Source organism: Pipistrellus kuhlii, unplaced genomic scaffold (genome assembly GCF_014108245.1).
Source record: "Pipistrellus kuhlii isolate mPipKuh1 unplaced genomic scaffold, mPipKuh1.p scaffold_m20_p_1, whole genome shotgun sequence".
Lineage (NCBI taxonomy): Eukaryota > Metazoa > Chordata > Mammalia > Chiroptera > Vespertilionidae > Pipistrellus > Pipistrellus kuhlii.
In genome coordinates, this window is record NW_023425404.1 from 62,922,514 (window position 1) to 62,934,657 (window position 12,144).

Genomic DNA, 12,144 nt, shown 5'->3' on the forward strand with positions numbered 1-12,144 from the left:
ATCTTCTTAGCCCTAGTTTTGCAACAAAAACCAAACCAAACACAAAGTTTTTCAAGCAAAACTTGTTAATTGCACTTCACACGTTCTGTAGATACCACGTGTTTGAAGGTTATGTCAATACAAGTCAACGCCAAGCAAAATTTTAAACGAATGTTTAAAAACGACATTAATTATTACTAGACCCGATAATAATTGTGTTAAATGCAATCCCAGAAGTAAACATCACCAAAAAAACCATCATTCTGCTTTAGAAGTCTGAGAGCTGACAAATTAAAACTTAACAGCAATTATCCATATTTTTAGCAAGATAATAAAGTCTTAACACTCCGTTGCCATAGAGACCAGTAAAGAATGAAGGAGCCCCACCAGCCCTACCTCTGAACCTCAGACCTCCTCCTCTTGGCTGATTTCTAGCTGGTAAGCCAGACTCTGACTCAGTTGTCTGTCACAAGCCTTATAAAGGGGACAGAGGAATGGGTACCTCCCTTTTGGCAGGGCCATTCCTGGAATACTCAGCTCCCTGGAAGTCACTGGTCTCAGGCCCGTGTTGTCCTAGGCAGAGCTATATATCTGAAAAGCAAGAGTTGAGGTGACTGGGAGAATAGAAGGCTTATGGTCTGCAGAGTCCCAATGTATGATGCCCAAATCCCTTTGGATACTGGACTTGGATTCCCACTACAAAAAGGGCTAAAGGCAGTATGGAGGCTAATAGTAAGAATGTTGAGCTTGGAAGATTTCTCTGATAAATAGTTAAGTCCTCTAGATCAGAGGTCGCTAACTGGTAGTCCGTGGACCACTGGTGGTCCGTGAGGTCCAAAAGGTTGGCGACCACTGCTCCAGATCATACAACCCTAAAGAAAGGTGCGGAATGTCACACTGCCATCTGGTGGAGAGACAAGATCTGTCCTTAGGCACAGAGACAGCCTGGTAGTCTCTAGTGGGCAGTAGGTTTGGAGATAGTTAAGGTAAGACAGATAGGAAACCAAGGGGCAGAAACTATAATGCAGATACAGACAGGGTATCTGTACACAGGTGTGCACCTTTTGTCCTGTTTTATTTCTAAAAATACCATTAAAATAAAGAAAACACAATGGCATTGTTTTTACATTCCTACAACCACTCTTGGTTTTGGCTCATTACAAGTTAACATCAGACACAACTGACTTGAGACCACACACATATGGGCAGCAGCCACAACAGCAAGGCTTGCCTTTTGTACAAAGTTTATATATATATATTTATGTACACAGACACAAGTTCATAAAATCCAGTGAGAAGGGCTCAGATGTGCCCAAGTAGGGGACAGGAGCGGCTTTAGCACAGGGATGGAGCCCACAGGAGAGGCACATCGGAGTAGTGGAGAGTAGCAGCTTCCCCACCATCCTCCCTTCCTGGACCAAAGGAAGAACCTGGGAGGAAGGACAACTAACTATACAAAAGATGATGGAAAATACTGGAAAGGTGCCCCATCTTTCACTAAACTCCTGAATGCCCCTAAGACATCCAAAACACCTGCCAGCTATTTTGCTCCCAGCAAACTGCAGAGCCCACAGTGGTTCTGGCCCCAGGCTGAGGTCTCAGGCAGGCTTCACAATGCACATGCACATCCACGCTATCTTCTAGGGCCCTTGTAGCATCAAGCCAGCACCTTCAAGGTTCAGCCCCCAAACTGCAAAGTCCTCTTGGGCCAGAGGGCTTAAGGGTTTTTCCTTGACAAAATTGTAGGGTAAAGGTATAGGGAGGGAAAAAAAAAACACCCCAAAAACAGTTCTTTCAGTTAATGCCCAAAGGCCTTCTCAACAGAGGAGGAATTGAGAAATCACTAAGAGGTGAGGGCAATAAGATCATCCCAGGAGATGATATACATGGAGAGACAGGTGTTCAATAACTTTCTTCTCTTCAACTACTGGTTGCTCAGCAAAGTCCATTCCCAGTGTGTCCAGGGCAGGAGTTCTTCTTGGTGTCTACAGCCCCAGTTCCCCCCGAGTTAATGTCCATGGCTTCAGGATGGCTTGATCCACAAAATGGATAGAAGGGGCCGTAGAATGGTAGATATGAAGAAGGGAGTGACAGGGCGCAGAGGCATAGGGAGGCAATGTACTGTGCCACTGACTTACTTGGGGCCAAGAGAAGAGGTGAATGGAAGTCAAACGAAAGAAAATAACCAGAGACTAAAATGAATGAGGTCCTGCGGCTCACATGGTCGGGGGGGTAAAAAGGCTGGAAAGCTGAAAGCACTGGGAGGCAATTGCCTGAGAGGCAAGGTTCAGGGCTGGACTCAGAGCTAGAACAGAGAGAGAGGCAAAGTGAGTCAGTGAGCACAGCATTCATTCTTCCCAGGCCCAACCCATCTATCCCTTTCCCAAGTCCACATTTACCAGTCAGAGCTGCTGGGTTTAGGGCCCCCAAGTGAACTCCATTCAGCTGCAAGGCAGCAGCTTGGGCAGCGGCGGCAGCAGTGCCTGTGGTTGGCAGTTGGATTCCAGAGCCTAAAAGGGAAAGAAAAGGTGGGGTTAAGTCCCAACCCTCAATCTACAATTCAACCCCATGTTTTTCACTCTGCAGAGTAAGTCTACCTTCTGCCAACTTGGCCATGAGCTGCAAACGTCCACCTGCTGATCCCGGATCCCGCTCCTGGTCTCCATCAGGAAAAGTGATGTCTGTGCCACCATCCGGTCGCTCAGTCACATGGCCAACCCTCATAGGTCGACCAGCAAGCTCAAAGCCATTCAACTGTTCCAGGGCCCGTCGGGCACACTCAGAGTCAGAGAACTACAAGAAACCCAGGTCATTATCAGTCACCTCTCGGCCAGAGATATGCCCTCAAAGCCCCACTAACACTCCTAGTCCTACTACCCAGGAAACTTGCATGGGTGCTGCAACACAAATTTTTCTTTCTCAAGGAATGTGACCTCAGATCCCCCTAAAACTGATCTTTGAAAGGGACTTTTTCAACTGATTTCAATCTCTGAGCTCCACTAAAAATCTAACCATGTAAAAAGTCTATTATCTGTAGGGAGCCTAGCCTGACTGGCCGTCTCACAAATGGGGATATAAAATGGAAGTAAGACAGACTGAGAGCTAAGACTCCAAGGCTTTTTGAGATCTTGCAACTAGTAAGTTTAAATTCTCAGTTAAGAGAAGGAATCTGGGCCTCCAGAGCCCAGCCTTAGGAGGTAATACATCCTAGTATTAAAAGGAAACTGCACCCAACCTCCACCTCCACCAGAAGACTGCTGACTCAGTAACCCACAGAATCTCAACTCTCTCATTCCTTTCAGCAGCAGCAGCAGCCTGGCATAAAGAGGATTCCCAATCTTCTGTTTAAAGAGTTAAGGGTGTTGACCTAAATGCAGCAACAAAAGGGCAAAAAGGCCCCATAGAAGCCTTTCCAAATCTGACTCACACAGGGAGCTAGAAAAGATACTGCCACTAGGAACGCCACAGCTGGCTTTGTTTACTCTGATATTACCTGCCCTAGGGCCTGGCACATGGTAATGACAGTTCCTAGGCATGTGGTGTAGATGGCCTGCCTTTACTGGATACCTTTTTTTTTTTTTTTTTTTTTTTTTTTTTACAGAGAGGAAGGGAGAAGGATAGAGTTAGAAACATCGATGGGAGAGACTCATCAATCAGCTGCCTCTTGCACACCCGCTACTGGGGATATGCCCGCAACCAAGGTACATGCCCTTGACCGGAATTGAACCTGGGACCTTTCAGTCCGCAGGCCAACGCTCTATCCACTGAGCCAAACCGGTTATGGCTATACTTTTGAGGTAAGCAATTGCCATGGTAGAACACAACCTCCCTTCCCTCTGCCCTGCAGGTAACTCTGGGGTGTATGTTGCCTGGATTGAGCCCAGAAAATATCAACTTCTATCAGACTTTGTGGCTGGCAGCCAGTCCTCAGCCTGGAGTCACATGGGGCTAGAAGAACCAGTTATGGGAATTGGAAACAATTTTGCTGGAGTGTCAGGAAAAGATGAGACTGCCCACTATTAGGTGGCCTCACTATTCTCCCTATAGTGGGATTTAAATATAAAGATACTTCTCAATGAAAAACCTACTTCAAACAGGGTAGCAAAGAGGTAAGTATATAACTTCCTATTCCCACTCCATCATGAAAATACGTCAGTTCTATAAAGCATGTCTATAACAGCTCATACCTAACCTCCCTCACACCCCTAACCTTTTATTTGCAACCTGGAACCATAACTATTTCCCGAAGAGTAAATTACAGCCCCAGGGAAGGTGGTAGAACTCCTGGACACCCGCATACACTGACAGAGTGTAGGAACAAAGCCAAGATCTCAAACAATGCATTCATCTCAAGGGGCAAAAGGCTAGTAGTCCAAGGTTCAGCACCAAGGTTTATGGGCCACTTAGACCAGCAGTCGCCAACCTTTCAGGCCTCACAGACCACCAGTGGTCTGCAGACTACCAGCTGGCGACTCCTGCTCCAAAGGTTTCCTTAAACCAGCGGTCGCCAACCTTTCGGACCTCATGGACCACTGGTTGGTAACTACTGATTTAGACAGTTCCTAGAGGAGGAGGATGAAGCTAAGCTGCAAAATCAGACACATACACATACACAAATTGAAGTAAATAAAGGCTAGAGACTCACCGTAATGAAACCATAACCTTTAGAGCGGCCTGTACCCGAGTCCTTCATCAGGACAATATTATCAATCTGTAAAATGGGGAGAAAATATTAATAATCTTTTGGCTAAGCCACACACCTTTGACCCTTCCTACCCAGACTATTCTAAATATCTCCAAGTTTCTAGCCACTAATTACATTTCTCCAAATCTTTTTTAAAAGAGACAAAGGCCATTCCCCCTCCACCCCCATAAACACCCTTTCTGACTAATCTTACTTAATCTGGACCCCTCTGATTTCATGGTGCTGACTCATTTGTCTACTGAACAGAGATGGAACCTAACTTTGCAAGCATGGACGCATATGCCCATTACTATATATGCTGTGGGTTAATCATGGTCAGACAGAATGAAGAGGAACACTCACCCTGCCCACTTTTCCCAATTCCCTTCGGAGGTTTCCCTCGCTTTCTACTCACTCTGCCAAAGGGCTCAAAGATGCCCCGGAGCATGTCCTCGGTGATGTTGCAGTGCAGGGAGCCCACATAGAGGCGCTTTGGTCCACCACTGCCTTTCTGTAGGTTGTTGGCCATGGCTGCCAGCCGGTTTTTCTCAGCCTGAGGAAGGAGGGGATGATGGGTCAAGTCCCACACCTGCCACCTTCAAAGCTGTTTTCTCATATCAGTTTCTCAGCCTGCTCACCTGCGAGGCCTGCACAATGATGGGCACCCCCAGCAGCCGCTGCCCCGTCAACCCAATGGCCAGTGGCACAGACTGGATTTCACAGAATTCCACATAGGCAATGCCCTTAGAGCGACGGGAGTTCCGATCTGAGATAATACGTACGTCACGAACCTATCCAGGGGAAAAAGGAAATCCTAAGTTGGATAGAGAGGGGGATGGATAAAGGACAGACTACTCAGAAGAAAACTAAAAAGGAAAATGATACCTTGCCAATAGCAGAGAAAAAGTCCTCCAGGTCTCGAGGCCGAATGCGAGCAGCTAACTGCATACAGAACACTGTTCGGGCATCACGTTCCTCGGGACTCAGATTATCAATTGGCTCCCTAAAAAGTAAAACTTATTAAGACCTGCTCCCCCTCCCTCCACCCCACATGTGTCAAACACAAGGCCCGCGGGCCAAATCCGTCCCGCCAGGCCTTGCAATGTGGCCCGCACCGCGCTGTCATCACTGCACTCCGCTGCATTTCCATCACAATGACAGTTTATGACTGTTCAGTAAACCATTCGGCCCGCGATTTAGGCTGGATTTTAGATTTTGGCCCCTTCTCTGATTGAGTTCGACACCCCTACTCCACCCAATACTTGGTCTTTGTTTCCCAGCTACTCTCAAGTACCACACATCCCTAGTTTGGCTCAAAGAGCTTTTTATTCATACCACCCAATTCCTAAAGAAGTGCCCATCCTTAACTCACCTGACCGGACTCTTCTCTCTGACATGAGGACTCTTACTGTGTCCATACCTATGCCTAAGGAATAGAGAACAAACAAAGTGAAAATGTGTCACTCAACTTTGTGGCAGGGACCACAGCAAAAGCGTTTTACCCAGACTACAATACGAAGGCGAGCTTATTAGCAAAAGGTGATACCCAGCGGCAAGTGGTGGACTCCGGTAGTGCACACGATTCTCACGACGTGGGGCCCGACTTCTGGACTCACTACTATGTTGATGATCCCAGCTATGGCTGCGGTGACGACGCTGCCGATCTCGGCTTCGGCTCCGACTACTCCTCCGTCTATGCCGATCCCGGTCTCGACTACGGTCTTGACTACGACTGCAGAGGGAAACAACCATTTAGTCTATTAAAGAACCAACCAACCTCTTTTGGCTTTTAATGTATAGCTTTCCCTGGTATCTTTCCCTTTGTAGTAATTCTCAAAACCCAAAAGCCCCCAGAATAACTGACCTGCGCTTTCTATCCCTGCTTTTACTATGGCTCCGACTCTTCTTCCTGTGAAAGACAGTGTAAATTCTTATTATTGTGAAGGTTTCATGATCTCTCCCACATAAAAGGAATGAGAGTATGGCCAGGGTGAATCAGAACGTAATAAAGGACCAAAGTCCAGATGATCTGATAGCAGCTCACAGCAACTGCACAATACCAACTTACACACAGCCCTGGATGCTGTCAGGCATCTGATCAGCCAAAGCTGGTGTTTCCAAAGTAGGAGGAGTCTTCTTGCTATTTTACTCAAATGAAATATATCAATGCTGGGACTGATCCACAAATCTACACTGAAAAGCTTAAACTAGATCAAAACTAAATCACCGTTATGCCCAAGACTCAGTGAAGCCAAAAGCTGTCTTAGCTCTGGCTGGTCTGGCCCAGTGGATAGAGTGTCGGCCTGAGGACTAAAGGGTCCCAGGTTCAATTCTAGCCAAAGGCACATGCCCGGGTTGTGGGCTCGATCCCCCCCCAATGGGGGACGTGGGGGAGGCAGCCAACCAATGATTCTCATCATTGATGTTTTTATCTCTCTAGCTCTCTCCCTTCTTCTGTGAAATCAATAAAAATATATTAAAATAATAATAATTAAAAAAAAAAACAAACTGTCTTAGAAACAATTACCTCCCTGTTCTTGCTATTTCTCCAATAGACAATATTGCTTCCCTTCCTAAATTGCCAACCCATTTCCTCACATCAACTCACTTGCTTTCCTCCCCACTGGTGCTGCTCCCACCGCCACCATTGCCGGTGCTGCTGCTGGTGTTGCTAGGGCCGTCCTTTTTAACCTCCTTCCTTTGCTGCTCATCCTGAAGTTCACCAGAAAAATGTCGCAAAGTTCAACATGGCAGACATACAGAATCCATTGGGCACAGAAAGAACAAAAGTGGACAAGGAAAAAAGCATATGAAATCAAAGCTCTAAATTACCTAGCCAACTTCTAAACACCTGGACCTCCTAACAAAATTAATTAGAAAGGGAGGAAAACTACCCAAAAGGAAGAGATCAGAGGGACAGATTTTGATGTCAAAACTTTAGCTACTTAACATCTATTTCTCAGGAGAATGAGAAGTCAGTTAGGTCTGAGGTACAGGTCTGACTTTCTACTGTATCATTGAGAACTATGAACAAAGTTCCCATTTCCACCCCATTTGTGTTTTCCCCTCCATTTTAGGGGGCCCACTCTGAAAGCAAAGCCCTTGAGTACTGGTTTCCGGAATGGCTTACTAAAAGACTATGCCTTTTATGAATAGCCATTGTACACAATAAACAAGCAGAGAACGAGAATTCACAAGATGTTGAGATCAAAGATCCACAATTGCTTTTTCTTACTAACCCAATTCCAGGAGTAAGGTGGGAATATTACCTCCTCTTTTTTATAGGGAGCCTCCAGCATGGCCTCAATCACTATATCAAAGTCATCGGATGCCATCACAGCAGATCTGAGGAGAGGATATCAATACACAAGAACCTCATTTATATTTTTCCTCCCCTTCCAGCACACCATATTCCCTTCCCCCTCTAAGAAACAGACTTTAGAACATAGTTCTGTTTCATAAACTCCAAAGGAATCATACCGGCTATTTGCTTACCCTAGGTTTATTTTTGCACCATACAGACCTGAACTGTTTCTGCTTGATGATTTAAAATAGGTGAAGGGTCTACAAGGAAACTGGGTAGAGACAAAATAATACAGACCCTGTCCTGTCCTGTGAAAAGGAAGTGTTTGTACTCAAAATTACACTTTACAATGAACAAACACTAGGCCTCCATTCTACTGCTCAAAATTCTGAATAAATAACTGGTTTAATAAACTAATGAGCAAAAAACAGATCCGGAAACAGAGAAGCATTGATCAGACCCTCAAACCTCAGAGGGAAGGTAGGGGAGAATGGGGGTAAGGGGAAGAGATCAACCAAAGGACTTGTATGCATGCATATAAGCCTAACCAGTGGTCATGGACAATAGAGGGGTGGGGGCATATGTGGGGAGGGGTTTGGGATAGGAATGGGGGATGAGGACAAATATGTGATACCCTAATAAAAAAATAAAAAAAAAAACTGGTTTAAACTTACATCATAGAAATAAGCACATATTTCCAATAAAAAGGTAAAGATGCAAGACTAAAAATGAGAAAATACAAAGGAACACCAGAATAATGCAGATTTGCCCTATGCTATTTCCCACATTCCCTCCCAAACATCAATAATTAGGGAACTCAGCATTAAGCATTTTTCATAAAATAACAACTAGTTTAGATAACTCAGAAAGATAATAATTAAGACAAGCTTAACCAATTCCACTTTGAAGCCTTTCTGTCTAGGCAGGCAGGGTGAGATTTCTTGCCTCACCCAAGCTTTCACATGTAGCAATCATCTTTCCTAAGTGTGTCCACCACAGGTGTCTTAAATAAGAAAAACAGAAGATTCCAAACAAAATCAATGGGAAAATTTATTCAGAAATTACTAGTCTGAAGTTATCAATATACACAACATAGATGAATCTCAAAATAATTATTTTAAGTGAAAAAAATCAAACAAAAAAAGAAGAGTATGTATTGTATGATTACATTTATGCAAAATTCTAGAAAATGCAAACTAACCTGTAGTGACGAAAGCAGATCAGTGGTTGCCTAGGGATAAGAGTAGGTAGGGAGGGGCTAGGAGGAAAAGGATTACAAAAGGGCACAGGAAATTTTTGAGGTGATGTTTCATGGATAAAACATATCAAAACCCATCAAACTATATGCTTTAATGTGTGTAATTGTATATCAACTATATCTCAATAAAGCTAAACCCCCTCCAACTAATCTTAAGAAGGTCTACGCTGAGCCAAAACCGGTTTGGCTCAGTGGATAGAGTCCAGCGTTTTTCAACCGCTGTTCCGCGGCACGAGATGTTGCCTGGTGTGCCGTAGGTGCAGACAAGAATTTTATAATTTTTCACTATTTTGTTTACTTAATATTTCATAATAAAGTAATTATAAAATACTTTCTTTGTGTTTATTTGATTCCTATTCAAGAGTATTACTTTATATATAGTCAATATAGGCACAGAGTTAAATTTTTTAACATTTTCTAATGGTGGTGTGCCTCGTGATTTTTTTCATGAAACAAGTGTGCCTTTGCCCAAAAAAGGTTGAAAAACACTGGGATAGAGCGTCAGCCTGCGGACTGAAGAGTCCCAGGATCGATTCCGGTCAAGGGCATGTACCTTGGTTTCAGGCACATCCCCAGTAGGGGGTGTGCAAGAGGCAGCTGATCGATGAGAATCATCGATGTTTCTAACTCTCTGTCCCTCTCTTCCTCTCTGTAAAAAATCAATAAAATATATTAAAAAAAAAAAAATCTGAGGTTCTATGAACTGTCCAGTCACAAAATTCAAATGGAGAAGCTGACTCATGAGTGAAGTCTTCTGACCCTAGTCACATGGTCGGCAAACTATGGCTCCCGAGCCACATGCCACTCTTTGGCCCCTTGAGTTTGGCTCTTCCACAAAATGCCACGGCAGAGGCGAGTCTATTTTGAAGAAGTGGTGTTAGAAGAAATTTCAATCATTGTATGGTTGATATTTGGCTCTGCTGACAAATGAAGTTTGCCGACCACTGCCCTAGTCTAATGTTCTACCCATTATATTGGTTAGCTGTCTCTCGTGGTTTATAACTTAAAAGAAAATTATTTTCATATTATTTTTATATTTAAATGTACTTATCTGGCAAATTAATATTCCCATAGGTTTATCAACAGAATCAGTCTCATTAGCCATACCTTATTGTATATGTTTCAAAATATCAAGAACAAGGCTAATTGTAACATATACTATTTGATCTATTATGGAAAAATGGTTCTAAACAGTTTTAATCCTCAAACTGTTCCTTTCGGTCATTTTGGCTGCCAACTCTACACAAAATTTCTAATTATCACTTACAATCTGCTTTGTCCTCCCTAAATGAAATGCTTCTGATTTCAAGAATCGTTGAGTGCTAGTACAGGGTTGGGTAACCTAACACACAAAATCTTTCACTTAAGTTGATACGTGTTCCCGCCAAAGATGGAGTAAAATTCTCACTCAGACACAGAAACAAATGAATGAACTGATTTGGGGGGGCCCAGACATATACAACATGAGCACATTTTGAAACTTGTAATCTCACTATGTTTAGTATAGCTTTCTGATATCCTAAAAGCATTAAAGTACCAAACAATATACATTTTCAGGCTGTTAGTTTTTAAACTTTCTCCCTGTCCTAATTTATTGGTCAAAGTCCATTCAAAACCATCCATTAAAACATTACAGAACTTTCTTCCATCCCTGCTCCAAAACCTGCATTTTACGGGCCCACAATCACAGGCAATGCTTAGATCCGGTCACAATAAAGACTTAGGTCCCACTACTGCAGGGCATAGGAGAGTGAAGGGGCACTGTCAGCCCCGGTAAGGCCGAATTCACCAAACGTTCGAGTCCCAGGGGTGCTGGTAGTGCCATCTCCTGGGTCCGGCCACTGAGCTGGCACAAACATCTCCAAACTGAAAGCAGCTTAACTAAGAACAGGAACAATGAGAAAGCTAAAAACATTGCCCACTATGTGCACAAAGGCCACGCTTTTTTTTTTTTTTTTTTAAACGACCCTATAAAGTACCATCTCTGAGAGGGTCAGTGTCCCGATGCTAAAACCTCATACGTGGTTCACTATACTCCTCGTTCGCCACGGAAAGTGTGGTCATAAAAGGGAAGAGGGAAAAGCCCACAGAGACCAATACACTGAAGAGTCTTCCTGAAACCTAAGACCGAGAAAGAAACTCAATGCTCTCACCTCCAGAATGGTGGCACTAGGGGCCGAAAACCGAACCTACGTTTTCCCTCAGGTCCCGTGGGGACGCTCCCTCCCCAGGGTGGACCGCGGGGACCTGGACTGAGATCGTTGAGTCCCTGGGACCCTGACACAGCGTCTTCCTCGGCAAGAGATAGCCACAAGGGTGCCGATCCCTAAAATCCTGCCGGTGGGCTCTATTCAGGCAGCAAACACTTCCGAATCAAATATAAAAAGTTTTTCTTTTAAAAGTTTGCCTGATTCTGCTCTTGTGCTCTTGACGCCATTTTCTGCCTGTGACGTCAGAGGTAAGCGCCGGGGGCAACGTCACGCACAGGTGACGTCGCGAGGGAACCAGGTTTCAGGGTTTCTCACCAGCTCCGGTCCTCGCGGGGAGAGCGGGACCCCGGTCTTCTCTGCTCCTCTGGGTTTGTTGGAGGGTGCGAAGCACGGCTGTCTTCAGAGCCTCAGCAGTAGAAGCAGCGCTGCAGCCCAAGCCGCTTCTCTCCCCGCAAAATGGCGTGGCTCCACTCTCGCCCAGACTCTCCCCAGTCTGCGCAGGCGCCAAAACGTGAGGCGCTGGGACTAACTTCACTGGTTTCGCGGCAACAGGCCCAAGTTCAGAATTTCATTGGTTAAAATTGTAAGCATGGGTGGAGCCAAACTCAAATGCTTCTTGGCAACCGTGACGTTTCCAATGATTAGCTAACTTCTCGAGACTTCCGGAAGTGGAAGCGGCCTCTGGCGGCCGCTCATTGGCTGAATGACG

The 12,144-nt window shown here is 44.8% G+C and overlaps 1 protein-coding gene across 9 annotated transcripts; it reads right to left on the reverse strand.

The window, feature by feature from the left end:
• Window positions 1-1,038: 1,038 nt before the first annotated feature.
• On the reverse strand, window positions 1,039-11,948 carry RBM23 (RNA binding motif protein 23). Of its 9 annotated transcripts, XM_036448724.2 has the most exons (14): window positions 8,642-8,763; window positions 8,159-8,380; window positions 7,933-8,008; window positions 7,272-7,375; window positions 6,528-6,572; window positions 6,210-6,395; window positions 6,036-6,089; window positions 5,549-5,666; window positions 5,302-5,454; window positions 5,079-5,216; window positions 4,625-4,690; window positions 2,577-2,772; window positions 2,379-2,489; window positions 1,039-2,284 (listed from the first exon to the last, which is right to left on the reverse strand). In XM_036448724.2, the coding sequence occupies exons 3-14, from the start codon at window positions 7,996-7,998 to the stop codon at window positions 2,196-2,198; spliced, it is 1,326 nt and encodes a 441-aa protein (XP_036304617.1). In that variant the 5' UTR covers window positions 7,999-8,008; window positions 8,159-8,380; window positions 8,642-8,763; the 3' UTR covers window positions 1,039-2,195. The 9 variants fall into 9 exon arrangements, with proteins under 9 accessions (XP_036304617.1, XP_036304621.1, XP_036304608.1 ...); XM_036448728.2 differs by lacking the exons at window positions 8,159-8,380; window positions 8,642-8,763 and adding an exon at window positions 11,751-11,948 and having other exon boundaries at window positions 6,210-6,389; XM_036448715.2 differs by lacking the exons at window positions 8,159-8,380; window positions 8,642-8,763 and adding an exon at window positions 11,751-11,946.
• Window positions 11,949-12,144: the final 196 nt, after the last annotated feature.

Coding starts and splice junctions, on each gene's coding strand:
- RBM23 (XM_036448715.2), bottom strand. CDS start 7,998: ATGGCATCCGATGACTTTGATATAGTGATTGAGGCCATGCTGGAGGCT. Junction 7,376..7,932: donor CTCCCTATAAAAAAGAGGAG/GTAATATTCCCA, acceptor GGTGAACTTCAG/GATGAGCAGCAAAGGAAGGA. Junction 5,217..5,301: donor TCATTGTGCAGGCCTCGCAG/GTGAGCAGGCTG, acceptor CTCCTTCCTCAG/GCTGAGAAAAACCGGCTGGC.